At 48.5% G+C, this 27,574-nt stretch overlaps 1 protein-coding gene across 13 annotated transcripts in view; it reads left to right on the top strand.

Moving 5' to 3' along the window:
• Bcor (BCL6 corepressor) overlaps positions 1 to 26,821 on the top strand; it is a 102,598-nt gene extending 75,777 nt beyond the window's left edge. For 7 of the 13 annotated variants that reach the window (XM_036174498.1, XM_036174499.1, XM_036174501.1 and 4 more), the window contains exons 2-15: positions 1,272 to 1,397; positions 2,696 to 2,774; positions 3,638 to 6,460; positions 7,115 to 7,168; positions 7,642 to 7,828; positions 13,721 to 13,975; positions 14,255 to 14,602; positions 15,179 to 15,504; positions 15,778 to 16,032; positions 21,209 to 21,375; positions 22,615 to 22,760; positions 24,004 to 24,081; positions 24,227 to 24,383; positions 25,441 to 26,820. In XM_036174498.1, coding sequence (XP_036030391.1) covers positions 1,312 to 1,397; positions 2,696 to 2,774; positions 3,638 to 6,460; positions 7,115 to 7,168; positions 7,642 to 7,828; positions 13,721 to 13,975; positions 14,255 to 14,602; positions 15,179 to 15,504; positions 15,778 to 16,032; positions 21,209 to 21,375; positions 22,615 to 22,760; positions 24,004 to 24,081; positions 24,227 to 24,383; positions 25,441 to 25,732 — 5,253 coding nt within the window. In that variant the 5' untranslated portion in view covers positions 1,272 to 1,311 and the 3' untranslated portion in view covers positions 25,733 to 26,820. Of the gene's footprint in view, positions 1 to 1,271; positions 1,424 to 2,695; positions 2,775 to 3,637; positions 6,461 to 7,114; positions 7,169 to 7,641; positions 7,829 to 13,720; positions 13,976 to 14,254; positions 14,603 to 15,178; positions 15,505 to 15,777; positions 16,033 to 21,208; positions 21,376 to 22,614; positions 22,761 to 24,003; positions 24,082 to 24,226; positions 24,384 to 25,440 lie in introns of those variants that run through there. The other 6 variants (XM_036174506.1, XM_036174507.1, XM_036174510.1 and 3 more) reach the window with 6 other exon arrangements.
• The last annotated feature ends 753 nt before the right edge of the window (positions 26,822 to 27,574 follow it).

Below are 27,574 nucleotides of genomic sequence, written 5' to 3'. Positions count from 1 at the left end.
GGCAGAAGAGTCCCTGGACAGGGTGCCTCCACCCAACCGACCTGGCAGTCTGCTTCTCCGAGTGCTAAAGTGTAAAAGCAAGCATTTGCATATTTTCTCCTGCTAACAAAGGAAATGTGTCGACTTAAGGGAACATTTGGGCTTTCGGAAACTGTGTGGGTGGGTGTGTGAGGGAGGAGAAAGAAAAGTTCCCCTGATGATCTATCTGCACACCAATTATTTCACACTCAGGTTTGGGTCCCGTGGAAAAATGCCGTGGTCTGTCCTGGACAAGGGAAACTGAGATGTGTTTGTGAGCAGGGAATTGCCGAGGGCCATCGGTCCCAGGCATTAAAGGCTCCCCTACTTATTAACCCAGCATTTAACAGCAGGATATGGGCTGAAGCGCAGTCAAAAGAAACGGCTCAACCTCCAAAGAGCAATTAAAATCCTGCACGAGGATAAATCACGCGCCGTGATAATCCTGTTAATAAAATGCAGCTTGTCCTGACCCTTCACTCATGCAGCAAACTAGAATGTGCTGTGGGTGGGGGCAGTGGGCTGAGAAGGTAAGTGGGGGAAGTGGTCTGGGCTCCTTTGCAGCCCCTATGCGCCCCGACCCCCGCACACACAGCCTCCCCCTCCCATGATGTGGAAAATGGGTGGCTTGCCTGCTCCTGTGTGCCAGCTACTCGGAGCCCGTCAGCATCAGCCCTGGCTGCAAAGACTTACGCGCTAATGATTTCTTGTCCCCAGCGAGCAGGCGTCATTGAATTACTCAGCTGCCTCCCCCTGCAGCTCCCAGGCAAAACCACCCCTGTTAGGTGCTTAATCTAATCCAGGGCTTCAGTGGAGAGGTTCGCCAGCCCACTGGACTCTCTCCTTCACCCTCGATCTTTGGGTCGTACACAGGACAGCTTGCAAACTCAGTCCTAACAGTGTGTCCTAATGTCAGTCCCGAACCCGCCACCACCACCTCACTGTTACTCCTTCTGCCACCCCGAGAGGAGGGATCGTTTTTGCCAGTGATCTAGCGCCCTGTATCTCTTCAAATATGGCTTCTGTCTGTGGCAAAAGGGTGGGCAGGTAGAGAGCTGTGGCTTGGATGGGCTTTTCCTGTTAGCGTGAATCTGTTCCCCTCAGTCACTGGGTCAGATGTGTTGTTGGCTCCAGACAATCCTCAGGCACAAGCTGCATCCTGTATGAAATGCCTTGAGAGAGGCCTACTCTGCTTTGCCAGTGCCTCTCCTTTACCTAACCTTTGGGGACTCCCCCTATCTTTTTTTAAACAGACTAGACGCTTGAAGCCAAGCTGCCATCCAAGAGGACGACATGCTTTCAGCAACTCCCCTGTATGGGAACGTTCACAGCTGGATGAACAGCGAAAGGGTCCGCATGTGTGGAACAAGTGAAGACAGGTGAATGGTCTCCAGGGCCAGGCCTGGTGAGGGAAAAGTGGTCTCCTCCCCCACACTCCTAAGCAGAACCCAAGCCCATGCCCGAGCCCCCTCACCTTCTCACAGCCAGGGAGGGCCCCAAAAGGTCTGGGCAAGAGAGATCTCCTAGCTGGTGGCCCTTGATTTACAGTTTTAACAGGCAGCCTGGCTCAGCGAAGCATTGCCGCCCTTTAAAAGATTAGCCCCTGAAGCGGCCTTTCAGTGCACTTTCGTCCTTAATTTATTATTTCATATTTATGAAGGAGAATTAATCCCCGTCTATATGCTGCTTTAACTCTAAATGTCAGGAGTGTGGGCCCAGGTGGATCGGCATTCGATGTGCTTTTAAAACAAATAGTTTGCTTAGTAATAAATGAGGAGATGGCTACCCTTTCCTTGGGTACAACCCAAGGTTTCAGGTTGCCCTCTGCTGCCATTCCGTGTGGCTTTTGGCCCGGATCTGATCACTGGACAGCTCAGTTGGGCTTTCTAATCAGTCATTTTGGACTGGGGTAGAGAGGACAACTGAACAGTAGATGATTGAAGCCGCTTTGCTGTGATGGTGAAGCTTGTCCTCTGCTGCTTGTCAGCGATGTTATCCTGGGGATTTGGAAGTTGGCATAGAACACTCTTCTTTATCAATGCTCTCTGATAACAAGTCCCGGGACAGCCAACAGCAGCCTGGCACAGATGTGTAGCTTCCTCTTTTGCCTGGATACTATTGTATATCCACACACATCTCCACGTTGTTTTGATAAAGGCCGCAAATATAACTTCACTGTCACCATGGAAACTAGTCTCATGGATGTGCTCCCTAACTTTGTTTGGGGGAAGTTTTGAAAACCTGCCCTCGGGGTTAGTTAATGCAGATGTGGTAGATGAAGGGGCTAGCCTGTAGACTTCTAGCCCACTTGGACCATGGCCATTTTACTTAATGTCTGCCGCCCTCCAAGACAGCTTGTAAGGGTTAGCTAGGACAGCACTTGGCCTCTGTAGAAAAGGTCACGTGAGAGAAGTGTGCTTAATCTGTGGCTTGCCCACCTCTGGGACGTATGTGTTATTCATGTCCCCCACATGAAAGGCCTGCCTTTGCTTTGTTCTGCCAGGGTAATATTGAACCACCATTTGGGAGCAACTTTTACTCTGGGTCATGGCGGGGAGGGTCAGGAGAGTTCACCAAATAAATGAGATTAGTAGAAACTGGTCCGCTCTGCAGAGGTAGATGAAAGATATATTCAGCAAGAAATGTTTTCATGAAATTGGTGTGTCCTTTCCAATAGGAAAATCCCTGTGAATGACGGTGACGCCTCAAAAGCCAGGCTGGAGCTGAGGGAGGAGAATCCCTTGAATCACACTGTGGTAAGGGATGAACAGCTCCTCTTGATAGCATGGCCGAATGTCAGTGATCTGTAATCAACTATGCATTAGCTTGGATGCAGTTAGGGTGTGTGTGTGTGTGTGTGTGTGTGTGTGTGTGTGTGTGTGTGTGTAAAAGGTGGGGAATGTCAGGGCCTGACTATGTATTGCTTTTAACATGCTCTGCCCCACAGGTCTTTATCCCTTACTCACTGATGGGGTGTGTGGCTTCCATAAACTGTGTGTGTGCCCATTAGTGCTCCAAGCTGGATAACTTGCAGCCTCCAAGTAGTTCCTGAGGCTTTACTTTGACAGTAGAATGTGAAACACTGGACTGTCCTTTCAGACATCAGGGAGAAGATGACAAAACATGCAAGCACACTTTGACCCCTGGCCCCATTATTGATTTGGAAATGAGGATAAGCTAAAGTTCCCCATACCAGTTGTCATGTGGAAAATTGTTTCTTGTCCTGTTCAGTGATACCTTTCTATCTCCAGGAAAAAATGAATACTCCCACCCCCAGTCCAACCTAACAGGCTCTACAAGGGTTAGTCTGAGTCCAGTACCCTATAAGAGTGGTGCAGAGAATGTTGTATTTGGTCTTGTCTGTGCTGCAGCAAAATAATGTATTGGCTTCTAGTCTGAGTGGATCTTTGCAGGGTACTAGTTGAACAGAAATGGAAAATGAGGCTTTGAGAGGATTGGAATGTGGGAGGAGGGGGCTCTGGATACAGCAAAGCTGTCTTTAACCTTTCTGTGAGATGTTGTGGATGACATCATGTGACCCAGTGGGTGGCCTTTCTTTGGGACCAGGGCTGCTACTGTGACAGGTGTCCCAAGTAACCCGTGTTGTTCTTTTACAAAGGTGGATACCAGTGGCGCCCATCGGATTGATGGCCTGGCAGCACTGAGCATGGACCGCACAGGCCTCATCCGGGAAGGGCTCCGGGTCCCTGGAAACATCGTCTATTCTGGCTTATGTGGACTGGGCTCAGAAAAGGGTCGGGAGGCTGCCTCAAGCTCTCTCAGTGGCCTTGGATTTTCTTCAGAAAGAAATCCAGAGATGCAATTCAAACCGAATACTCCTGAGACAGTGGAGGCTTCTGCTGTTTCTGGAAAGGCCCCAAATGGCTTCAGTGCTATATACAAAACACCGCCTGGAATACAAAAAAGTGCTGTAGCCACAGCAGAAAGCTTGGGTTTGGACAGGCCTGCCAGCGACAAACAGAGCCCTCTTAACATCAACGGTGCTAGTTACCTGCGGCTGCCCTGGGTCAACCCTTACATGGAGGGGGCCACTCCATCCATCTATCCTTTCCTCGACTCGCCAAATAAGTATTCACTGAACATGTACAAGGCCTTGCTACCTCAGCAGTCCTATGGCTTGGCCCAGCCGCTCTATTCTCCAGTCTGCACCAGTGGGGAACGCTTCCTCTACCTGCCGCCCCCACACTACGTTAACCCCCACATCCCCTCCTCCTTGGCTTCACCCATGAGGCTTTCCACACCTTCAGCCTCTCCAGCTATCCCACCTCTTGTCCACTGCTCAGACAAAAGCCTCCCGTGGAAGGTAGGCGTCGATTCCCATAACTATCCCCACATCCAAAACAGTAAACAGTCCAGGGGGCCCTCTGCCAAGGCAGTCAACAGTGGCCTGCCGGGTGACGCAGCTCTCCTGCTGCCCCCTTCCCCTCGGCCCTCACCTCGTGTCCACCTCCCCACTCAGCCCACTGCAGAGACCTACTCCGAGTTCCACAAGCATTATCCCAGGATCTCCACCTCCCCCTCAGTCACCCTGACAAAGCCATACATGACAGTCAGTAGCGAGTTCCCCACAGCCAGACTGTCCAATGGCAAGTACCCCAAGGCTCCAGATGGGGGTGATTGTACCCAGTCCATGTCTGGGCATAGCCGGAAGACAACGGTTCAAGACAGAAAAGATGGGGGCTCACCACCTCTGTTGGAAAAGCAGACTGTTACCAAAGATGTCACAGATAAACCACTAGACTTGTCTTCTAAAGTGGTGGATGGAGATGCTTCCAAAGTTGACCACATGAAAAAGATGGCTCCCACAGTCCTGGTTCACAGTCGGGCTGCAAGTGGATTAGTGCTCTCCGGAAGTGAGATCCCAAAAGAAACGTTATCTCCTCCAGGAAATGGCTGTGCGATCTATAGATCAGAAATCATAAGCACTGCTCCCTCATCCTGGGTGGTGCCAGGGCCAAGTCCTAATGAAGAGAACAACGGCAAGAGCATGTCGCTGAAAAACAAGGCTTTGGACTGGGCCATACCACAACAGAGGAGTTCCTCCTGTCCCCGCATGGGTGGCACAGACGCTGTGATCACTAACGTTTCAGGGTCGGTGTCCAGCTCGGGACGCCCAGCCTCCGCATCACCAGCCCCCAATGCCAATGCAGATGGCACCAAGAGCAGCAGGAGCTCTGTGGATACCACGCCATCAGTCATTCAGCACGTGGGCCAGCCCCCAGCCACGCCTGCCAAGCACAGTGGCAGCACCAGCAGCAAGGGAGCCAAAGCCAGCAACCCAGAACCGAGTTTCAAAGCGGGTGAGAATGGCCTCCCGCCAACCTCAATATTTCTATCTCCAAATGAAGCATTCAGGTCCCCACCAATTCCCTACCCTAGGAGTTACCTCCCTTACCCAGCACCAGAAGGCATCGCTCTAAGTCCCCTCTCTTTACATGGCAAAGGACCTGTGTACCCTCACCCAGTTTTGTTACCCAATGGCAGTCTGTTTCCTGGGCACCTTGCCCCCAAGCCTGGCCTGCCCTATGGGCTGCATACAAGCCGGCCAGAGTTTGTGACCTATCAAGATGCCCTGGGCTTGGGCATGGTACATCCCATGTTGATCCCACACACACCCATGGAGATCACGAAAGAGGAGAAACCGGAGAGACGGTCCCGCTCCCATGAGAGAACCCGTTATGAGGACCCGACCCTCCGCAGTCGTTTTTCTGAGATGTTGGAAGCTAGCAGCGCCAAACTACACCCAGAAGTCCCCACTGACAAGAACCTGAAGCCAAACCCTGGCTGGAATCAAGGCAAAACTGGGGTCAAAAGCGACAAGCTAGTCTACGTAGACCTCCGAGAAGAAGCAGATTCTAAAACTGATGCAGGAGCATCCAAACCAAGCCTTGTAGCCGAGAATGTGGGCCAGACCACAGAGCCCACCAAGCCCGCGGCTGACCCTGTGATCCAGCAACACCGTGATTTCATCTCCCTCAGAGAGGAGCTGGGCCGCATCAGTGACTTCCACGAATCCTATGCTTTCAAACAGGCCCCGAGCCAGCCAGTGTTCAGCTTAGGCAAGGACAGTGTTGCAGCAGGAACCAACAAAGAGAACCTGGGGGTGCCGGTGGCAACTCCATTCTTGGAGACAACTCTGGGCACCGAGGCCCCTGCTGTGACTTTTGGTAAAACCCAAGAGGATCCCAAACCATTTTGTGTGGGCAGCACCCCACCAAGCATGGATGTCACCCCCACCTATACCAAAGATGGAACTGATGAGGCAGAATCCAACGATGGCAAAGTTCTGAAACCGAAGCCATCCAAGCTGGCAAAGAGAATTGCTAACTCGGCAGGTTATGTGGGCGACCGATTCAAGTGTGTCACTACCGAACTGTACGCAGATTCCAGTCAGCTCAGCCGAGAGCAGCGGGCATTGCAGGTGAGCACCCCACCCTAATTTCACTAACTTTATCAGTTGTCAGTTTTGTAATGTACAAAGGGGATTTGGGGGGAACGTGGTAGGACAGAGCACCAGGCAGATTTGGTTAATGACACTTACGATAATTGGAATGTATGAAATGTTTTCAATAAGGGGACGGCAGTAGTAGCTTTTAGAAGGTTCATGTGTCTGGATACTTTAAGCTGTTCTGTAGATTATATGAGAACTCTACTGGAATGCTGATAACAAGTTGTAATTATTATGAAGGATGTCTAAAGACTGCATGACGTTTACCTAGCAATTGCTTTGATGTCTCTGCCTGTAAGATAACAAATCTATCTAGAAGCATTGCTTAGAATACCTTACTTGATACTTGGTGGAGATGTGTAGCAGTCGCATGTCTGTGGGAATCGTGCAATTTTTTTTCACCAAAACAGAAAGAAAAAATTCGCTTAAAGGGATAGAGTATGTATTTAATTTGCTAGTGAATTATGATAGATGTTGTATAGGACTTTCCTTAAGATATTTTACTTTTAATTAAAAGATGAATAAAGCCAAATTGTTTTGCAATGTTAAGAAAAGACTTGGTTTATGCTGATAAAAATGGATGAAGTTATCTAAATGATCCATTGAGTGCCCATTTTAATTACATAGATGGAAGGATTACAAGAGGACAGTATTTTATGTCTACCCGCTGCTTACTGTGAGGTCAGTTCTTCAAATTTTTATTACTAGAATCTTCCATAAACCTTTTGAGTTCAATTTCGTTTCCAAATATACAAAGGGAAGTTTGTGGGCCATGGTCGTCTTATTCATTGTATATTTTGTTTCTTTTCTGTTGTGCTTTTCTTTTATTTTCTTTGCGTTGTGCTTTTGTTTTGTCTTATTTATAACCTTCAAAAGAGAATGTCTGTCTCTGTGCAATCGTGTATGTATGGCTATACCTACACATTGCGTCTGTATCTATATACACATGACTTTACGGATAAAGACTGTGTGACTACTCACATAGACACTCTTAAATTTTATCTGTTAAACTTTAAAGTATCTGAGTTGGATCTCATAGATTGTGGTTGGCTTTGGGCAAGCTTTTCTTTGAAAACACTTTCTTTTATAGTATAAGGCACATGAAATAGCCTTTATGGTAAGGTGTTGTTTTTCCGTCTCCATTCTCTTTCTAGCGTGCAATGATACGCTTCTCAGAGTTGGAGATGAAAGAGAGAGAAGGTGGCCACCCAGCAACCAAAGACTCCGAGGTGTGCAAATTCAGCCCAGCCGACTGGGAAAGGTTGAAAGGAAGTCAGGACAAAAAGCCAAAGTCAGTCGCCCTGGAAGAGGCCATTGCCGAGCAGAAGGACAGTGAGAGATGTAAGTAACTTGAGTAGTTAGATTGTAGGACCATGTCCGTGAGAACAGGGCCGCTCTGCTTCCAAAGCCTGGGATGGTGAGAGGAAGAGGTGGATAATGGTCCAAGGTCCAGTTGGGGATTGCTCTGAGAAAGGGGCTGCTTTGGCCATTAGTACTATGGGATTCTTCTCTGGGACGTCATCTCTGTTTTCAAAGAAACATCAGGCTCAAAGTGAATGACAAGTCCAATACAATGTAGCAGGAGGAAGCGGGTGGTGAGGGTCAGTTCTTTTCTGTAGCAGCTGGAATGATACTCTCACCTTGCCCTTCTCCCACATCACAGTCGAACATGGAATGGAAAGTGCTCAGGTTTTTGTTGAGCTAGGATGAAGGTTGGCCAAGGCACCAGAAGGATAGGAACAGGTATTTGTTGAATTTGTTAGCTGCCATTGGGAGTTACCAACAGACCCCAAGTATGGTTCCTGTGAAAGTTCTCCCCCCACCGGACAGAGACGGTGGCTTATGTTCTTGAGCTAAAATGTGGGGAAAAGTAAGTACCTTTCTGAGGATACTTGAGTCTCAACAGTGGGTCCCCTGTTAGAGTTAGCCTTGGAGAATTGTGAGGGTGAGGGTGTGTGTAGCACTTGGTGAAGGTCTTCGGTTTCCTCAAATGTGCATGCCTAAGGTTTGAGGCCTGCTCTGGCCCAATTAGGATGTCTGGGTGAACATGGAGGACAGGCAATTGCAGAAGCCTCCTAGACAAGCCAGTCCCTGATGTTGAGTGTTTGAGAGCCCTCTGTGTTGTTGCCCTTGAAGGCAGAGAAGCATCCCCAGTACAATTCCTCAGTGCCTGGTGGAATTTGGGGCTTTCTGGTCTAGGAGCATGTGTTCTTGGCTATCTAGAGTGCCATCTTTCCTCCACTACCCCCCCCCCCCCCAGTTTATCTTTAAGGTACAGCAAATGCTCTGGCCAGGCTGCAGCAACAGGCAGACCAAGAAGGTTTGCTGTTAGTTAGTCCTAAAGAAAAGATGTTTCTGTGGCAAGCAAGTGATGCCCTTTCCCAAGGCTCTCTTGGTGTGCATGGGTGTGAGTATCCTTACACTCGCCATCACAGGATATGTATGGGGCAGCAATGGGTCTGGGCTGCTCTTGGGTGAACTAGCAAAGAAAGCCTTCCTCCACTCTCTCAGAGTGAATACAAAGCCATCCCATCACCAGCACCTTGTGAGTCCGAAGAGCTTGGCAAGGCCTGTAAGAACTGAGAAGTAGCCAAGGTGCTTCTAGAAGGGAGGGGGTACCCACAAGTGGGAGCTCCCCTTTGTTCCCCTTTGTTCTGCGTGGATGGTGAGAGATACTGTAAGAACAGGTTGAGGAGGGAACTTGGTTGGACAGAGTGGCCATTGCCCTCAGATAAAAGTAGAGGCCCCCCACCTACCTGCCTGGGAGGTCCACCTCCTTCCCAGTTTGGTTTGGTTTGTTTGTTTTTTTTTTTCCCCCTACTGACCCTAGAGACAAGAAATTGGAGTGCCTTGAGAGGCCCCTCCAAGACTCAGACAGGGCTCCTGCCACTTGTAAGAGCCAGAAATTGCCACCAAGTGTTCTGCAGGTGATAGGCAAGAGGCTTGTTTTTCAAGAAGGAAGTATGTTGCTATCCCCATGCTTGTCTGGGGACTTGGTGTTTGTGGCTGACTGGCAGGGACACCCTAAAAGAACCATTATACTTGGTCTCATTACTGCCTTATTGTGGGAGGACAGGGACTCCTAGATTCTTCAGCTGCGAATTGCTGAGCCATCCTGGCCATCACAGCTCAGGTGGGCTGAGGCTGTGCTTGCTCCCTGTGGATCCCTTTACTTCTCTTAGATGTCATAGGAGGAAGAGCCAAGCTGTTGGCATACGAGAGCGAGGGTGGGGATCTGGAGTAGACGGCATAGGAGTCTAAACTCTGCCTCCTCCCACCTTTTTATTTTTATTTTTATTTATTATTATTATTATTATTTTTTTGGTTGTTTGATTCTTTTTGATTCTTTGGTAGGAGTGTAGTACATGGATCTTACCACATAACCCAGGCTGGCCTTAGTCCTCCTGCCTCATCCTCTAGGATGCTGGGGCTATAGACGTGTGCTGCCGGTCTCCTCCCTTCACCTTCTGAGGCATCCCCTCTGCTCCCAGAACACAAGTGGCTTCTGAGATGGGGGCTGTGTAAACAAGTGAAGGAACTTGAAGGAGGCCATGGTCAGGATTTGAATTTGCCCTCTTTGCAAGGATGGCCGAACTCAATCATTGTAGAAGCTGATCAAACGAGTGAAGTATTTCCCTGCACACTTGAAGATTCGCAGGGAGGAATCCTCAGTGACGTTTTGGAGACGGAGAAAGAAGGATGAGGAAGCATTAGCCTGGTCTTTCCTGAACATGAGCTACCTTGGACCCTGCTAAGTGGTAGCCTGGGCAGGAACGGGAAGAAGCCTGAGTCAAGGGGCTTTCTGGGAAACTTGTTACTTGGGGAATTTCTCCCCCAGGACAGCAGCAGCATGCTTTATGAACTACTTTGAGTTTGGAGCAGAGATGCCTTGGCATTGGTCACCTGATCTGCTCTGCTGTGGGTGACAGCTGGCTACCTGCAGAGGGGACTAACATCTAGGATGACCCTTAGAAGTCTTAAATTCTCCCATCTTGTTTAGGGCTCAGTGGGCATGGCTGCCACAGTGATGAAGTTGCTTTGTTGCCATGGCGATTTGTAAATGTTGCCATGGTGATGCTTCTATGAGGTATGGTATGGCAGCACAGTCACAATAAATTATGGGATGTAGGTGCTGCGAGTCATGTGACCATGCTATAGGGAGCAAGTGTCTAACACAGCCACACCCTCATCTGCCCACATGGCATGACCAAGGGGCCAGTGCAAGCAGTGGGTAGAGCCTGGTGGTTAGGGCTTTTGTTGCTTGTTCTCATTGGCCCATCTCCTTGGCTCTAAGGGTAATCTTGTAAGTGGTGGTTGGACTGGCCCCATTTGTGGGGGTCCACGTCAAAGTGTGTGGGAATGACATGGAGCTTCCCGTGGCTGACGGCAGGAGGGGTTAAGGTAGGTTAGCTTCAGAACTGTTGTTAGCTCCTGGAAGGTCACCTTGGTGCAGATCTTTGGGGCGTCTCTGAAAGGAAGGAGAATTGGTGCCCTAAGAGGCTTGATGACTGGGAGAGGAGGGTTGCATCCAGTTTGTGAAGGTTTGGAAAATGGCAGAGAGAAGAGCTATGGTGACGGTGTGTGGACTGGTGTGAACCCCAGATTCATCAGTGAAGTGTTCTTGATGATAATTTGGAATGGAGAGGGAACAATGGGCACTGCTGTGGAGGCTTCTCAGGATGAGCAGAAGAGGACATGCCATACAGTGATTCACAACCCCCGAGGCTCAGGACTACAGTGGCCAGATGGATGAGGAATGGCGGAGAGTTGAAGGAGCCAGTGAGCAATGTGTTCTCCATTCCCCCTGCCAGCCTCCCTGTCAATGAATAGCGGATGGTAATGGAATGGGAGAGACACCTTTCTTACCTGCCCACTGTGTGCAAGTTTGCCCGAATGGGAAAATACCAGAAGAAAAAGAGATAGCAAAACCATGGGGTTTTGTAGGGATGCTCCTGTTGAGTGAGGAACAAAGACAGGCCACCCTTGGCTGATGCCCGCCCATAAAATAGTCTTTTGGGTTGTTTTACAGGGCAGTTTGGGCAAATGGTCACATGATTGAGATAAGCCTCATTTCACTGTTAGGAATTGGCAGTGAGGCTGAAAATGAAAACTTCAGTGGGAAACCTCCCCATGAAAGACACTCTGACAGTGGTACAGGTGCCTACATGATTCAACTGTAAGACTAGGAAGTGAATGTAAAACCCGAGAGAGAGGGGAGGGGGAGAGGGGGGGAGGGAGGGCGGGAGGGCAGGCGAGCGAGCGCCTTAGTGATTGATTCAAGTGAGGGGTGTGATCTGGGTTAGGCCCCACACTGATTATAATAGTGACTGGCTGCGCAGCCAGTCAGGACATTATCCAGTTACCTCTCTTTCACATCCGCTCCAAAAGGCTGGGTGAAGGAAGCGGCGTCCTGCCAAAGTAATTTCTCTGGCCCTCCTTCCCTTTGCCCCGAGCAGCCTGAGTTGGTGAAGTCTACCCCTGGAGGACAGGCAGCTGCTCATACTGTTCCCACTTTACAGCCCAGCGTGCCAGAGCAGTTGAGAGGATCACAGAGTAGCTAGCTAGCACAAGTGAGACCCTGCCAAGCTGAGAGCAGTGGTCTGTGGCAGTGTGCATGTCTTCTCTGGCTGCTATCAATCCTAATGGCACGACACTGCCCTTACTGGAGGCCTGCGTTGACCGCGTCCTTGAGTTAGGTGTACTCACAGAACTGCAAGGGGCCTGGCTGCTGGCTATTGTCTGTAAGGTATACCACCATGAAGAGGAGGAGCGGTTGGGGGCGTGTGGCCATTCCTTAGCTCAGATTGGATCCAGCCTTCCATGCCCCAAGGTGCTGCTCACCCTGCAGCCCACAGCCACTCAATGCTAGATTGCCCTTGAGAGAAGCTGATGAGGCATGAGCAGAGCTACTTGGAAGTCAGGGTGGAATTTGGAATGGATTGAGCTCGGCCTACGAGGTGCGTGGTTGTTTCATCTACAAAATGACTTCTGCAGTGTTACCAAAACACCAGACCCACACCCCCAGGAACATGTGGGATCAGTTTAGTGGGGCATGGGTGAGTGCCCAACCTCATGGTGGTCGTTACATAGTGGTCTTTTTGTTTGGAGGATTTATTGTGTGCGCACATACGCACACCCATGTCACGATGCATATGTGAAGGTCAGAGGACAATCCTTCCCACCGTGTAGGTCCCAGGGATGGAACTAACTCAGTTCCTCAGCTTGGCAACAGGTCCCTATACCCGCGGAACCACCTCACTGGTTCCCATGGTGTTTCTTTTTTGTTGTGTGTTAGAAAAACTGCCATACCAGAGCAATTTGTGAGTCTCTTCTCAGCTAGAAGCACACTAGGAAGTGGTTGTTGGCCGTGGTGATTCAGGGAAAAGGAGGGAACCTACTGCTCCTCCTGTCTGGTCTGGCACAGAGAATAGAAGCATTCCTAGGGGGCTGGAGGCAGCCCTTTCCTTGTTTGCCAGGCTAACGATGACGCAGAGAACTGTGAAGGGGTGAGGTCTTGTCTGCAGGTGTCTGCCTGAGAGAAAGGTTAGGCGACCTGAGTCCCCGTGGGGATCCCCCATTTCGGACATTGAATGAGAACAGCTCCTTGATTTATTGATAGGGATTTCTGTGGCAGCCACCAGATTGGGCCCTTTGAAGTTGTCATGTGCTTAGGAATCCTTGCTGGTGTCTGTGCTGGGCCCCTCCTCCCAGCAGCCCTGGATCTGTAGGGTTCTCTGGCCCCTCTTGCCCATCAAGGTCCTAGGCTTCTTTCCACATTCATCTGCATTCCTCATTTTTCACCATTCAAGCAAACATAGATGTTGCCCCTTGGGTACATGACATTTTGGGGATATTTAGTCTTTTACTACAGCCTTCTGCTGTAGTAAATAATAATGACTTAAGCAAATGCTTCCCTGAATGTGTGTGTGTGTGTGTGTGTGTGTGTGTGTGTGTGTGTGTGTGTGTGTGTGTGTGTTAGCTTAACCAGACTGGGTTGAGAGTGTGGGTACCTCTCTCAAAAGTTAGAAAGATGAAGTGCCTGCCTTGCTTTCCACTGCACTTGCTGACTCGTTCTGGCAGGCCTTTCCTCTCAAAGTTCTCTTTCCATTGCTTCCAAGCTTCTGATGGGTGAGGAGCCTGTCTTCAGGAGCTGCAAGGTGTTGATTCCCTGTCTCCTGCCTCCTTGTAAGGACCTGGACCTTCATTCCTGTGTTCTTGTCTCTCCTCCCACAGGCGAGTATAGCGCTGGAAACAAACACGATCTCTTTGAAGCCCCAGAGGACAAAGCTCTTCCTGTGGAAAAGTATTTCTTGGAGAGGCCGCCTGTGAGCGAGCCACCCGCTAACCAGGGGGTGGTGGCCATGCCGCCCAGCCCCACCCTCCGGCTAGACAAGAAACGGAAAGCCTCAGGTGACAGCACCCCCGCTGAGGCGGCTGTGGAAGAGGCAGAGGACCCTCTGAAAGCCAAGCGGAGACGGGTCTCCAAAGGTGAGCTTGGCCAGCTTCCACTGCCTGCTTGGGAGGCCTGTGCATGCAGCTGCGGAGGGCACACTTGAGGTGTGCTTGTGTGGGGACACAGCGGGGTCATTGCAGCACCTGTTCCCCCTCCCTCTATAGACAGCAGGTGGGGTTTGGTGCAGCCTTGCCATTCCTGAAGCCCTTGGGGAGGCGGCACCCTCCCTTCCCCCACCCCATTGGTGCTATGTAAGACAGTTTGTTCCCTCCCCAGGGGGCTTTTTGATTAATTTGTAGTTATTTCTCCATTAGATGACTGGCCTGAGAGGGAAATGACAAACAGTTCCTCTAACCACTTAGAAGACCCACATTATAGTGAGCTGACCAACCTGAAGGTGTGCATTGAATTAACAGGGCTCCATCCTAAAAAGCAACGCCACTTGCTGCACCTTAGAGAACGGTGGGAGCAGCAGGTGTCGGCAGCAGAGAGCAAACCTGGCCGCCAAAGCAGGAAGGAAGTGACCCAGGCTGTTCAGCCTGAGGTCACCTCCCAGGGGAATAACATCACTGAAGAGAAGCAGCCTGGCAGGAAAAAGGCAGAGGCCAAAGGCAACAGAGGCTGGTCTGAAGAGTCCCTTAAACCCAGTGACAATGAACAAGGTATGCAGAGGCTACCTCGCAACTACCCACTGTGCTCCTAGAGGATGGCTCATGCGTTCCCTGGGAAAGGGGCTTTGCGGAGCCATCAGACTGGACTCTGACTAGGTTTTATGGTAGCTGGTGCATTTTTGTGATGGCCTTGGATACCCACTTCCTGGATTCTCTCCACTTCCTTCCTGATTTCCCAGTCTATGGCTGGGCAGGAAGGGAAGGCTGGGTGGCTGCACAACCTTGCCAACCCTGTGCCTCAAGGCTCAAGCCCCCTCAGTCATCTGGATTCTGAGCACCCGAGCCCAGTGGGTGGGGGAGAGTAGGAAGAGGCAGTTTCTGTCCTCTTGTCCTGGCCCTTTGAAGAAACTTAGCACTTGGCATTTTGAGGGTTAACCTATTTGCCATTTGAATGTGGGATAATTAAAATATTAATGCTTTGAAAACATAATTGGTATATCTTTAAAAACTGAAGCTGCTCCAGTGATCAGTGCTAACAATGGGCTTTTCTTTCTGCATCGGCTACAACTATGTAACGCCTGCTTCTTCTCCCCCCCCCCCGCCCGTCACCGCCCCCTCCGTATTTAGGCTTGCCTGTGTTCTCCGGCTCTCCGCCCATGAAGAGCCTTTCATCCACCAATGCAAGTGGCAAAAAGCAGACTCAGCCAAGCTGCACGCCAGCCTCGAGGCTGCCTGCCAAGCAGCAGAAAATTAAAGAAAGCCAGAAGACAGATGTGCTGTGCACAGACGAAGAAGAGGATTGCCAGGCTGCCTCCCCGCTGCAGAAATACACCGACAACAGCGAGAAGCCATCCGGGAAGAGACTGTGCAAAACCAAGCACTTGACCCCTCAGGAGCCCAGGAGGAGCTTGCCCATCACAGGAGAGTACTATGTGGAGAGCACTGACAGCAAGGTACCTTCTGCCCCGCTCCCCCCAGTGCCTGCTTCCCGTGGACCAAGCTCCCATTTTCTGGGACTGCCCTCCCTCCCCTTCACCTCACTCCTGTCCTAGAGGATGGCCAGGAAGTTTCAAACTAATAAGAGTGAAACCCCATTCCCAGCCCTCCTTTGACAGCCCCCTCCCTTCCTAAGAAAGAAAAAAAAAGTGGGAAGAGGCTCGGGAGAAGCAATGGGTTGTTTGAAGGGTCACAGCCTTACCTGTGTGTACCCCTTTGTCTCCTGACAGATGACTGTACGGAGATTCAGAAAACGACCTGAGCCCAGTTCAGACTATGATTTGTCACCAGCCAAGCAGGACCCAAAGCCCTTTGACCGTTTGCAACAATTGCTACCGGCCACCCAGGCCACACAGCTGCCACGCTCAAGTTCTCCTCAAGAGACCACCCAGTCTCGCCCCATGCCACCAGAAGCTCGGAGACTTATTGTCAACAAGAATGCTGGCGAGACCCTCCTGCAGCGGGCTGCCCGGCTGGGCTACGAGGTGAGTGTGCTCATGGGCGCGCTGGAGCTGAGGCATCCAGTAGCTGCTGCTCCAGGCTGGGGGCAGTAGCTTCAGGGAGGGACTTGGAGAGCAGCGCCCAGCCCTCTCCAGATCAGGAGGTGTTCCAAGGCCCAGCAGGATGTTTGTATTATTAGCCCCACTTGGTGGCTAGATCCATTGGAGTAAAGAAAGAGGCTTCAGCTGTTCAGTTCCTGTTCAGGCAGGTAGGCTATGCGCAGACCAGGCTTTTTTGCTCACTTATGTCAGAATGCCTGACATAACCCGGGACTTGGCGACTGGGGAGATTGTAATGATTTCTTTTGGTCCGTGATTAAGAAGGGTGTAGAGAAGTGATTGGCTTTATTTAGGGTGGCTTATGCTATTGCTGCTAGAAAGGTGGTCTTAGGGAGTAGGAGGAAGTGACTTGTGGAGAGGGTTGGCATGGACCCACTGAGGTGGGGAAGGCAGCAGCGACCGGAATGACGGATGAGAGGGAATGGTGGCCTAAGGCCTCTGCCCCAAACTCACTGCTGTCAGCTGGACCTGTCCCCTCAGTGTCGGCCTGACTGAGCACTTCATGGTGAGCCACGGTAACTCATTTTACCCTTTCACCGTCTTTGGGAACTGCTGTTGTCTGCACTTTCTCTTGAGGGAAGTAGAAGGAAAGTTGATGAACTTACTTGGAAAGATAGTGACCGTGTACAGTGGCTGCAGAGTCCACCCGTCCTATCACCTTCCCAGCTCATCTCTCCAAGGGCTCACTGCTGGCACCTTTTCTGCAGTTGAGAACCTCCTGGAACTAAGTGGCTCCTTCTGCCCCCATGTGTGCCCCGCACACTTACCAGTTGAAACTGGTAAGCCACTGAAATAGCCCATGGCGGGGGGGGGGGGGGGGGGGCTCTTTTTTTTTTTTTTTTTTAGTGCTGACATCAGCCCTCTGGGAACTGAATGGTGAAAATAAAAAGCAGCTCAGCAAGTGTGGAGGCGTGAATGAAAGAGGTAGCAGCGTCCACACTTGGTCCACAGCAGGATTTAGCCAGAATCCTTTACCTTCCTTAGGATACCATTGTACTTCCTGCTGGGATTAGCCAGGCCTGCGTTAACTAGTGACTCAGATCCCACCCTGGGAGTTGTGGCTTTGCGGTGGGGACTTGGGTGCACTGGTGTTTCTAGATGTGTGTGCCATTGTGTGCACCAACACTGCTCTTTTTTAGATTTCTGGATTATCTCCGAAACAACTAGATGGAAAGATTGGTAATTAGCTCAGTTACTGTGGATTAAGTACAAGTGGCCGCCGGTTATTTTCCCAGAAGCCGCAAGCATCTACCCCTAGAAGGGCAAGGGTGAGGCTGTGTGCTCTGCATCAGCTCCTCCAGCTCCTTCCGAGGGCCTTCACCAGTGCTCGCTAGCTTCTGGCAAGCTCACCAGGGGAGACAGTGAGGGGATGAGAAGCAAGGCTTCTCCCCTAGCCTTTGATCTCGGCATCATTTCCAAAGGTCTTACTCCTTTGCGAAGAGAGATGGCAAGGCTCGAGACCCTCATGGATTCTAAGAAACAGTTTTCATACAGCCTGGAGGTCCAAGGCATAGACTAAGGAGCACTTTTTCGGCTCTGTTCCTTTGTCCCAGGGGATATTTATTGAACATTTCCCCCAACATACAGGCACTTGTAATTTTCAATATGTAAATTTTGATGCCCAGTGTTTTAACTGTTGATGTTAAAGCATTTCACTCACTCAGAATCTGGCTTTCCTGGATTTCTTTTGACAGAATTTAAGATGTTCAATGATAGGCCATTCAGATGTGGGGATTTCAAGCTTTCTAAATGAAGGACAGTTTCCACAGTCCTGTACGGGACTGCTTGATCCCACAGCTATGGGAGAGTTTCCCAGGAGTGAACTTTGACACGGTTGCTTCCTGTTTGGCTAAAGATGCCTTGTGTGCAATAAAAAGGCTTTCCCTGTCACCCAAGCCTCGTTCTATGTCAGCTAATGTGGGTCTAGGGGTTTACAGCCCTGCTTCTCCTCAGCTTTGTCTTACCTAGACCACTGATCAGGCCAGGCACACTCATGTTGCTTGTCTGCTGCTGAGGAAGCTTCTATTTCTCCAGCTAAAATGTCAGTATGCAACCACATGCTTGTGCATTTAGTGGTGATGGTTAAATTTTCTATGAATTAAATAAATCATGTTTTTAAAAAAGTTAATGAGGCATTTAATTAATTAACAATGTCGGGTTTATGGCCTTTATGGTTACATTTTGCGGTTAATGGCATTCGGCTTATGGCCTCTTAACAGAATTGTCCAACAAAAACAGTTTGATTTTGTTTGGGAATGGGTGGGCTGTCCTTCAAACACACCCATTTCTGATGCACAAATAAATAAATAAATAAATAAATAAATAAATAAATAAATAAATAAATAAATAAATAACTGAGAAATGTATTGGGCCAGCACACGTCTTCACCATTCTGTCTGTTGCGGACAGCAGTTGGCATCTGCAAAGAGGCTATCACTCTCCCAGCTAGGAGCGTGGTTATTAGCTTGCTTGAGCCCGCCAGAGGGTTGCTGATCACAGCTGGATCAAAGCCCTCCAGCCAGAGCCTTTCATTGGGCCTTTTGACTCTTCCCAGCAGACCTGGGAGTCTTACTCACTCTGGATCGCAGTCACCCCAAGTATTAGATGAGAACACTCCCACTTTTCTTCCTGCTGTTCCCTAGGGTGTGGAGAGTAGTGTGGGATACACCTCAGATGAGCAGAACTCAGGCCAAATGACCAGTGCAGCTGAATGAGGCTAGGCTGTGGCAAATGCCTCACCTAGTTAGTGTGTGCTCACTGCTGTCCTTCCTGCCATCCTCCAGGAAAAGAGAGAATCAACTTAGCCTTGTGCACTGACTTCTTTCATTTCTAGGTTCTCTCAAATCAGCCCTGTAGTGATGAAGGTTTCTAGGTGAGGGCCATAATTGTCAGAGCAAATAAACCCTGGGTTGAGAGGACACCAGGCAGACTGCCGGGATCCACATAAATTGATCTTTGCACAGCAGTCGGTGGTGCTCAGGGCCGATCCCAGAGTCATGTGACAAGGTCTCTTCCTGGCTGGGGCACACAACTCATTAGATTGCAGCCATCCACTCGAGTTTGGCTAGTGAGGGCCTGCTAAAAGAGCAGCGGCTGCATGCGGTATCCTGGATACCGGTGCTCAGGGCAGGTGGCCTGGGAGCTCAGAGGATTGTGGGCTTTCTGGCAGGTTAGGACCTGAAGGAAGAAATGCCTTGCCAAGCATGCCTTCTCTCTTCTTCCTCTTGTTTTTAGAAAGGAGCTGCTGTGGCGACCTGGAGCAACAGGGCACAGATGGTCAGATTTACCAGTGTGCAGCTTTAGGCTCCCAGGGAGGCATCTGGAACATTCTAGTTAGCACCCAAATGAGCCTTTACCTTTGACTGAACTGTCCTAGAAAGGACATAAGAGATTTTTCACAACCCACCTCACGTCTATGAGTAGCCAGGAAGAGCCATATTTTATGTCTAACAGACAAGTTTCCCCCCGTGTCACAAAGGAAAGCCCAGTGTGAGGTTTCCCCTTCACTGATAGGCCAGGTATTAGGCCACCCCACATTGCTTACCCCCATTCTTAGAAGTTAGTAATGATCTACTTGGCATGACTTAGAGGAAGATAGTGTAACCTGTTTCCTGGTGACAGATACTGCTTAATGTGTTTGAAAACTTGCTTAATCATGGTAATAAGACATTGAATAAATTACAGCTATGCTTACTGGGAGTGGTTCATATTAATATTTTAACATGCTAAAGAAGTGAGATTAATAATAGTGTTTCAGATGCACGCTGTTGACACTGAATGCCTTCTGCGTGGGGGGGGGGGGGAGGGGCAGGCTTGTTCTGTTTTGTTCTAGTATGTGATCTATCCGATTCCTGTCATTGACTTAAGTAAACAAGAGTGTATTGCATTGATTTAGTCTTTAGTAGAGTGAAAAGTGAGGAAAGGTGGGTTTATTTGAGGCCTTGGTGTCCTTTTGTGGGGGGTGTGGTGGCGGCGGTGGTGGTGATGGTGATGGTGTAAATGAAACCCAGAATGAAGCCCATGCCAAGCAAAGGCTCTACTGCTGAGCTATTTGCTGTTCTGCCAGCCATTTTGGGTCTCTTTTTTCCCCCACCTGTCTGTCTGTTTGGGGTGTTTGATTGGTTGGTTGGCTGGCTGGCTGGCAGTGATATTTTGAGACTAGGTTTCTCTGTGTAACAGTCCTGGCTGTCCTGGAACTCACTTTGTAGTCCAGGCTGGTCTGGAACTCAACAGAGATCCACCTGCCTCTGCTGAGTGCTGGTATTAAAGGTGTGCACCACCATTGCCTGGCTTGTTTGTTTTTAAGAGGGGATTTTGCTATGCATCCCAGGCTTGCCATCGAGGCTGTTCTCAATCAAATAAGTCATCCTCCTGCCTTAGTCCCTTGAGTGCTAGAATTAGAGATGTATACCACCTCACTTAGCTTCATGTGATTTTTTTTTTTTTTTTTTTTTTTTTTTTTTTTGTGAGGTCGAAGGTATCTGGCAAGAGCCCCTTAGAGCTCTGCCTCCTGTCTACACACAGGGCCGCCGTTCACTTGACCCCCTCTGGGTGGTTGCAGGATATTATGAAGCTCTCCCATTTTGCTTCACTTTGATCATCCTTGCTTTTATCTAAACTTGGCCGTTTACTATCTATAATGACTCTATGGAACATAAATGCCATTGTACAGGTGAATGCACCCTTGGATTTGTTTTGTTGAGACAGGATCTCGCTCTGTATCCTAGGCTGATCTCAAACTCATGTCAGCTCTCTGGCCTCAACCTTCTGAGGGTTGAGAAATACAGGTGTGAGCCACCATGCACTACTTCCAGTGAGCCCTTTTAAGGTCTCTGCATGCTCCCTCAACACTAAGACAAGTGTTTGGGAGCACACTGCTTACACCCCATAAACAGCCTGTGGAGGCTTGGGAGAAGGTAAAACGCCATTTGATTGGGGCCTGCCCTTCTCACTGTTGTGGTCCCCTCAATAAACATCCAGGCACCACCCAAACCACAGTGGCTTCTCAGGCCTCCGAATGTAGTCTTAGAACTATGAAGAAGTCTTCCTTATGAGGTGACTGTGTGGTGATCGGATGGTATTTTCCGTTCTCTCCCCACAGGAAGTGGTCTTATACTGCCTGGAGAACAAGATCTGTGATGTGAATCATCGAGACAATGCAGGTTACTGTGCACTGCATGAAGCTTGTGCCAGGGGATGGCTCAACATAGTTCGCCACCTCCTTGAATATGGCGCCGATGTCAACTGCAGTGCCCAGGATGGAACCAGGTCAGTAGTATATCTTGTTCCCTGCATCCTCGCCCTGCTGACAAGCAGACAGTAGCTCTCAAGGAATGCAGAACCCCCGGGGAGAGAGGTGGAGAGCAAATCGCACTTGCACTGATGCCAGCCTAGAACTGAGTTGAACAGATCTTTCTGGCACGTGTAGAGGAAAAGCTCTGTCTTAACCAGTTCTATAGTTCTCCAAGAAGGCCATGGTCCTCAAGAAGAGTTGGGGGGGGGGGGCAAGAGTGATGCCTTATAGAATCCTGAACTGTTCATTGCCATCTGTGAAATCACTATTCAAAGTATTTATGAGCTGAACCCCCCTCCCCAGGGACAAATTAAAGGCCATCTGTCCCTCCTTCCACTGGTTCCTCATTCACCCACATCCAGGCCCTAATATTCACCTTGTCCTTGACCTCAGTTTGATTGGCAAGACCCAGATCTGAGTCAGCAGAAGCATCTTGCTGACGTTAGAATAGGGCACTGCTGGGATTCAGGACACAGGGATTAAAGGTAACCTGTGCCATGCTTCATAATTTATGAAATTTATAGACACCCTTCCTTCCTTCCTTCCTTCCTTCCTTCCTTCCTTCCTTCCCTCCCTTTTTCTTTGTTTTTGTTTTGTTTTGAGACAGGCTCTCTCTATCTTGTCCTGGAATTAGATAATGTAGCCCAGGCTGGCCTTGAAATCCCAGAGATCTGCCTACCTCTGCCTCCTGAGTGTCATGCTTTCCAAGAATAGGCCACTGCCAGGCCCTTGGCTTCTGGGCATACAGTGCTGGAGCAGGACTTAGGGGATGCTTCTCTTAGTAAATTCTGCTAACAGCAGAGGTGGCTGGTTGTTTGTTTGTTTGTTTTGTTTTTGTCTGATGATTGCTTATTGCACTGGCTGGTTCCTGCAGTCATGGGATTTTGACTGCTCTGAGGTAGAGACAGACCGTGCTTTTCTCATTTCACTGAAGACATTTTCATCATGGATTTCAGCTCTTCCTTAGGCCTAAGGATAAAATAAATGTGTAATTGAGAACTGGCCCTACTGAGGGTTATGTGTCCATAACTGTGGGTTGTTTGACTTCAGCCTCTCCCTGTGCCTTGGTCTCTTACATATAATGACACTGCAGGCAGGATGCTCACTGGAGGAGGTGTGCATGTACTCCATTGTCCCTGCTTCTAGACCACACAGCTAGGGAGACAAGGATGCTGTGCTGCACAAGCTCAATGCTACTATGTGTCTCTTCCCAGGCCTCTGCATGATGCTGTGGAGAATGACCACTTAGAAATTGTCCGATTGCTTCTTTCCTATGGTGCTGACCCTACTTTAGCCACATACTCAGGTAGAACCATCATGAAAATGACCCACAGTGAACTTATGGAGAAGTTTTTAACAGGTATGATAAGAGGTCAATGAATGAGCTTGTTCAAAAGTTCAATTCACTTGTGCATGTCTGAGAAAATAAGGATGGAGGATTGTATGTCTGGAGAAGAAAAAATGTGTTAGATTGGGCCCGGTGTGGTGTGTGTGTGTGTATGTGTGTGTGTGTGTCTTTAGTAGTCAAACACTTGGCATGTATGAAGCCCTGGGATTCACTGAAGGGAAGGGGTGGGTAGGAAGGAAAGAGATGGAAACTGCATATTTTATAGATTTGGGTCTGACTAGGCAGAAAGCAAAGGTTTTTCTATGGTATAATCTTATTTGTAGCGAAACCATTTGGGTTTCTTCACAGTAATATTTTTAAAGATTTGATATTTTTGTTTTGTTCTAGTTTTGGTTTGGTTTTTTCTTTTTTTGAGACAGGATTTGTCTATTAACAGATCCCTGGCTGTCCTGGAACTCACTCTGTAGACCAGGCTGGCCTTGAACTCACAGAAATCTGCCTGCCCTTGCCGCCAGACTTTGTTTTGGGTTTTTGACTAGTTGGTTTCACTTTCTAAAATCTACAAACCTAAGTATGGCCCATAGGTTTACATAGCATGTCTGTGTGAAATTACCTGAGCTCCTGGGCATGCAGCATTGCATTTTGGTGTTTGGTCTTACGATAAACCCATCTTTTAAGCCCCTAGTGTTAAAAGATCCTGAAAATAGAAAGAAGTGGTGTCAGAAAGTGTCAGACACTTGGGGTTAAGTTTCTTATCAGACATCTACTGCCAAGAATTCCTTCAGCTGGCTCACGACCTACCCATGCCCACCTTGAGTTGTACTTAGTGGGAGAAGTTGCCTGCTGGATTGGAGACAAGATATAAAAATACAATTCTTCCTTGTTTTACGAGGCTGCAAAGTTTCTTTGCTCTCATTTTGGTAAGCCAGGGTGGCCTGTCCCTCAGCAAGTCAGGTTAACAGTCAGGTACCACAGAGGGTTTCTAAGCATTGAGAGGTGACTTGCAGGCACAGTCACAAAGCAGCCTATCATGAGTTTATAGGGAAAAATGCACCTAACCGGATCAGCATTTTGTTCCTGTAATATAGGGTTTGGTTTTGTTTTGTGTAGAGACTAGATCCCATTGTGTGGTCCATACTGGCCTCAAACTCAGAATCCTCTTGCCTCAGCCTCACAAGTTTTGAGATAATAGTTGGGTAATACCACACTTAACTTGCCAGTATATTTTAATCTTCTGTCACCCCTTTCTCTGCAGACTATTTAAATGACCTACAGGGTCGCAGCGATGATGACTCCAGTGGCGCTTGGGAGTTCTATGGCAGCTGCGTGTGTGGTAAGCATCACTGTTCGTAGCACAGTGTGGGGAGAATAAGGGAGGTGGGAGATGGGCCCTGAAGAAGGATTTGTTTGCTCGGGATATGGTGGCCAGCTACTATTCTACAGCTAACTGATAGAGCTCTCTCCTTTGCCTCCGTTAGACCCAGATGATGAAAGTGGGTATGATGTTTTGGCTAATCCCCCAGGACCAGAGGACCAAGATGAGGAGGAGGATTCCTACAGTGATATGTTTGAGTTTGAGTTTTCCGAAAGCTCCCTCCTGCCGTGTTATAACATCCAAGTGTCCGTCGCTCAGGGGTGAGCATGGCTGTCTAGGACAAACTAGCCAAGCTGCTTCTAAGGCAGTTTGTCCCTGTAGGCAGAGGAAGGTAGATTGAGTGGTGGGTGGCTTCTTAGCTGTCCTCAGTCTTTGGATAATGGTCCAAATCAGCTTGATTATTTATGCCCAGTGGAGATGGGGCTTAACCCTAACATGGTATAGACGGCCCTCATGAGAAAGTATATGTTCAAGTCATTCTTGGGGTCTGTGGGCATTGAAGCCAGGAACTCAAATTCCACAGAAAAGCTGCCATCTTGGATGCTACAGTAGTCAATAGTTAAGAAATGAGTCTTCCCCTAGTAGCTGTCGCCTCATCCCCCAACAAGTCACCATAGGGGCTCCCCCGGACTACAGTGATAAACTACCTCCTCACCCAAGAATAGGACACTTGGAGTCCTTAATGTGTCATCAGATTTGGTCCGATCCCATGTTTTCCCTATGGGTGTGCCACTGCACCTTAATAATCAGTCCTTTGGGCTGTACCCGTCAAGAAACTGCTATAACTGTGTGTTAACGAAGGTGTTTCATGAGTAATGTCCTCCTCATCTCTGAAGCTATAAACACATATGCCATTACAAACCGTGACAGAAATTCTAAATTGTGTCAGGTTCAAAGACTATTAAACATCCTTTCTCAAAGGTGTCACTACCCAGAAAACTGAAGGATGGGGATAGAATTGGGAAAGGGGAGGAATGATAGCCTTGTATGTTTAGTAATCTGTTGGTGAGGGTCCTCAGAGAGGTCAAAGAGGTTGGGGTGCAGGCCTGCTTTTCCTCAGTGAGTACAGGGTCCACTTGAGAAGCATGAAGCAAGTTTTAGCCAGAGCTGGATGAGCAAGACTTTCCCCATTTGTTTCCATCTGTAGCAGGCACAGTGAAGCTTGGTCAAATTCTCCTAGATGTTCTGTTTATAATACCAGATCTGTCCCACGTTCTTAGGCTGCAGTTATTCTCCTTACCTTACAGCCCGGTGATAGGATGTGGGTGGAACAGGGCAGGAGGGTTGACTAGACCCCCATCCCTTTCTATTTTATAGGCCACGAAACTGGCTACTGCTCTCAGATGTACTCAAGAAGTTGAAAATGTCCTCCCGGATATTCCGCTGCAATTTTCCCAATATGGAAATTGTCACCATTGCAGAAGCAGAGTTCTACCGCCAGGTCTCTGCAAGCCTCCTGTTCTCCTGCCCCAAAGACCTGGAAGCCTTCAACTCTGAAAGCAAGGAGCTGATAGATCTGGTGGAATTCACCAATGAGCTCCAGTCACTGCTAGGCTCCACCGTGGAGTGGCTCCACCCTAGCGACACAGTCCCTGAGGACTATTGGTGAGCCACTGCCCTGCCCACCCACTGTGTACAGTGTGCTATAGTGTTAATCCTTGTGCATATGTGTCATACATACAACGACGGTTTCTGTAAAGAAAGGACACTATTACATACAAGAATATCTCTTCTTTATATGAGAGAAGTTACTCCAGTCCGAAGAACCTAGAAGCCTGTGTTCTTTCTAAACTTTTAAGTCAGTTTTTATGAAGCTGTTCAAATGTCTTTATTTTTCAGTGCACACATGCTTTGAGAAATGTATGTTTGTTTTTACTTGGAACATTTTTCTTTTCTAAGGAGAAAAAAAATAAAAAAAATTTAAAAAAAAGAAAAAGGAGCCCCATACTTTAATGTTATTTCATACAAAGCTCTGGTGACGGGCCATGGCTGTATCGTGTGGTCAGAGTCGTGTGGGTGGTTTGGGGGAGTGAATTGGGTGAGGACACTTGGTGGCGATGTGCTTTTACGTTTTGTTTACAGAGTACCTGCTCACGCCAGGTAAATGCTATTGGATGTAATCCAGTAGTATGTAATATAAATTCAAACCATATCCACACACAACAACTAATTGTATGAAACTTTTGTATCCTAATTTAAAAGCTGTGAAATTACTTTTCACACATCAAACCGGATTGTTTATATGTTTAAACATTTTATGCTCTTATTTAAAGAAGACTTTGAGCTATTTTTTTCTGTACCCTGTAAAATATTGAAAACTAACATAATATGTTGAGGTTGCTTGAAAATGTACATAAAACTAAAATTTTCTGACTTGTGTGTTTATGTTTGAAATCTGTGTTTTAACTTTGTAAGTAAATCTCTGCCTTTGTATTTATATTTTACAAAAATTTTCTTAAAAGGCAATAAACCTGTTGAGGAAAGGAGCAAATTAAAGTACTTTGCCTCCTTTGTATCCTGAAAGTGTCACCATCATCACTGGATCCCTTTAAATGTCGATGGTGGATTCCCTGTGGGCAACTTGCAAACAGTTTCATTTCTATAATAGGATCTATCATTCCATTCCAAGAGCTGGTTCTTAACTATCTCTCTGATTCTTTTTCAAGGTACTGAGGATCAAACTCAGGACCTCACACATGCTAAGCAACTATGTTACCATTGGGCCACACCTCCACCTCCTTTTACAGTGCTCTCATTCCACTGTTCAAATTCAATCCTCCTCCTGCCTCAACCCTACTGAGTGGCTGGGGTTATAGGCATGTACCAGCATATCCAGCCCTCGGGTCTTCTGTTCCCTTCCTCCTCTGATTGCCAGACTTGGCTTTGCTTTTGACCTTCATCTACTGCAGTCCCACACCATTGCCAGTCCTTGGTCCTTTAGGACAGCTTTTCCCTGAAATATTTATTGTCACTTCCCTTTCTCTAGGCCTCTTCTTGTTCTATTACTCTTTTTAAAAGCCTGATCAGCCGCGAGTTGGTGCACACCTTTGATCCCAGCGCTCGGGAGGAAGAGGCAGGAGGATCTCTGTGAGTTCGAGCCCAGCCTGGTCTACAGAGTGAATTCCAGGACAGCCAGGACTGTTTCACAGAGAAAATCTGTCTCGAAAAATCAAAAAAAGAAGCCTGATCAGTTAACTTTTGTGCTACTTTTACAGCCCATCCTACAGACATTTAATGCCATCCTCCTAAAGACAAAGACTGGAAAGCTACTAACTGCTGGGCTCTCTTGCAGCTAGTTTTACCCTCCAAGACTGGAAACAATCAAAACAGGAAGATGGGTTAGGGAGACTTCCAGTTACTGCCATAGCATTCCAACATCTAGTTACCAGGTGGAGTCTTAAGTACACCGAGGTGGAGAAGGCCTGCAAATGCTGTGGCTTGACAGGCAAGA

Source organism: Onychomys torridus, chromosome X (assembly GCF_903995425.1).
Source record: "Onychomys torridus chromosome X, mOncTor1.1, whole genome shotgun sequence".
NCBI classification, from domain to species: domain Eukaryota; kingdom Metazoa; phylum Chordata; class Mammalia; order Rodentia; family Cricetidae; genus Onychomys; species Onychomys torridus.
Note: the sequence above shows the minus strand (reverse complement) of the source record. Positions and strands in the feature narration are given on the sequence as shown.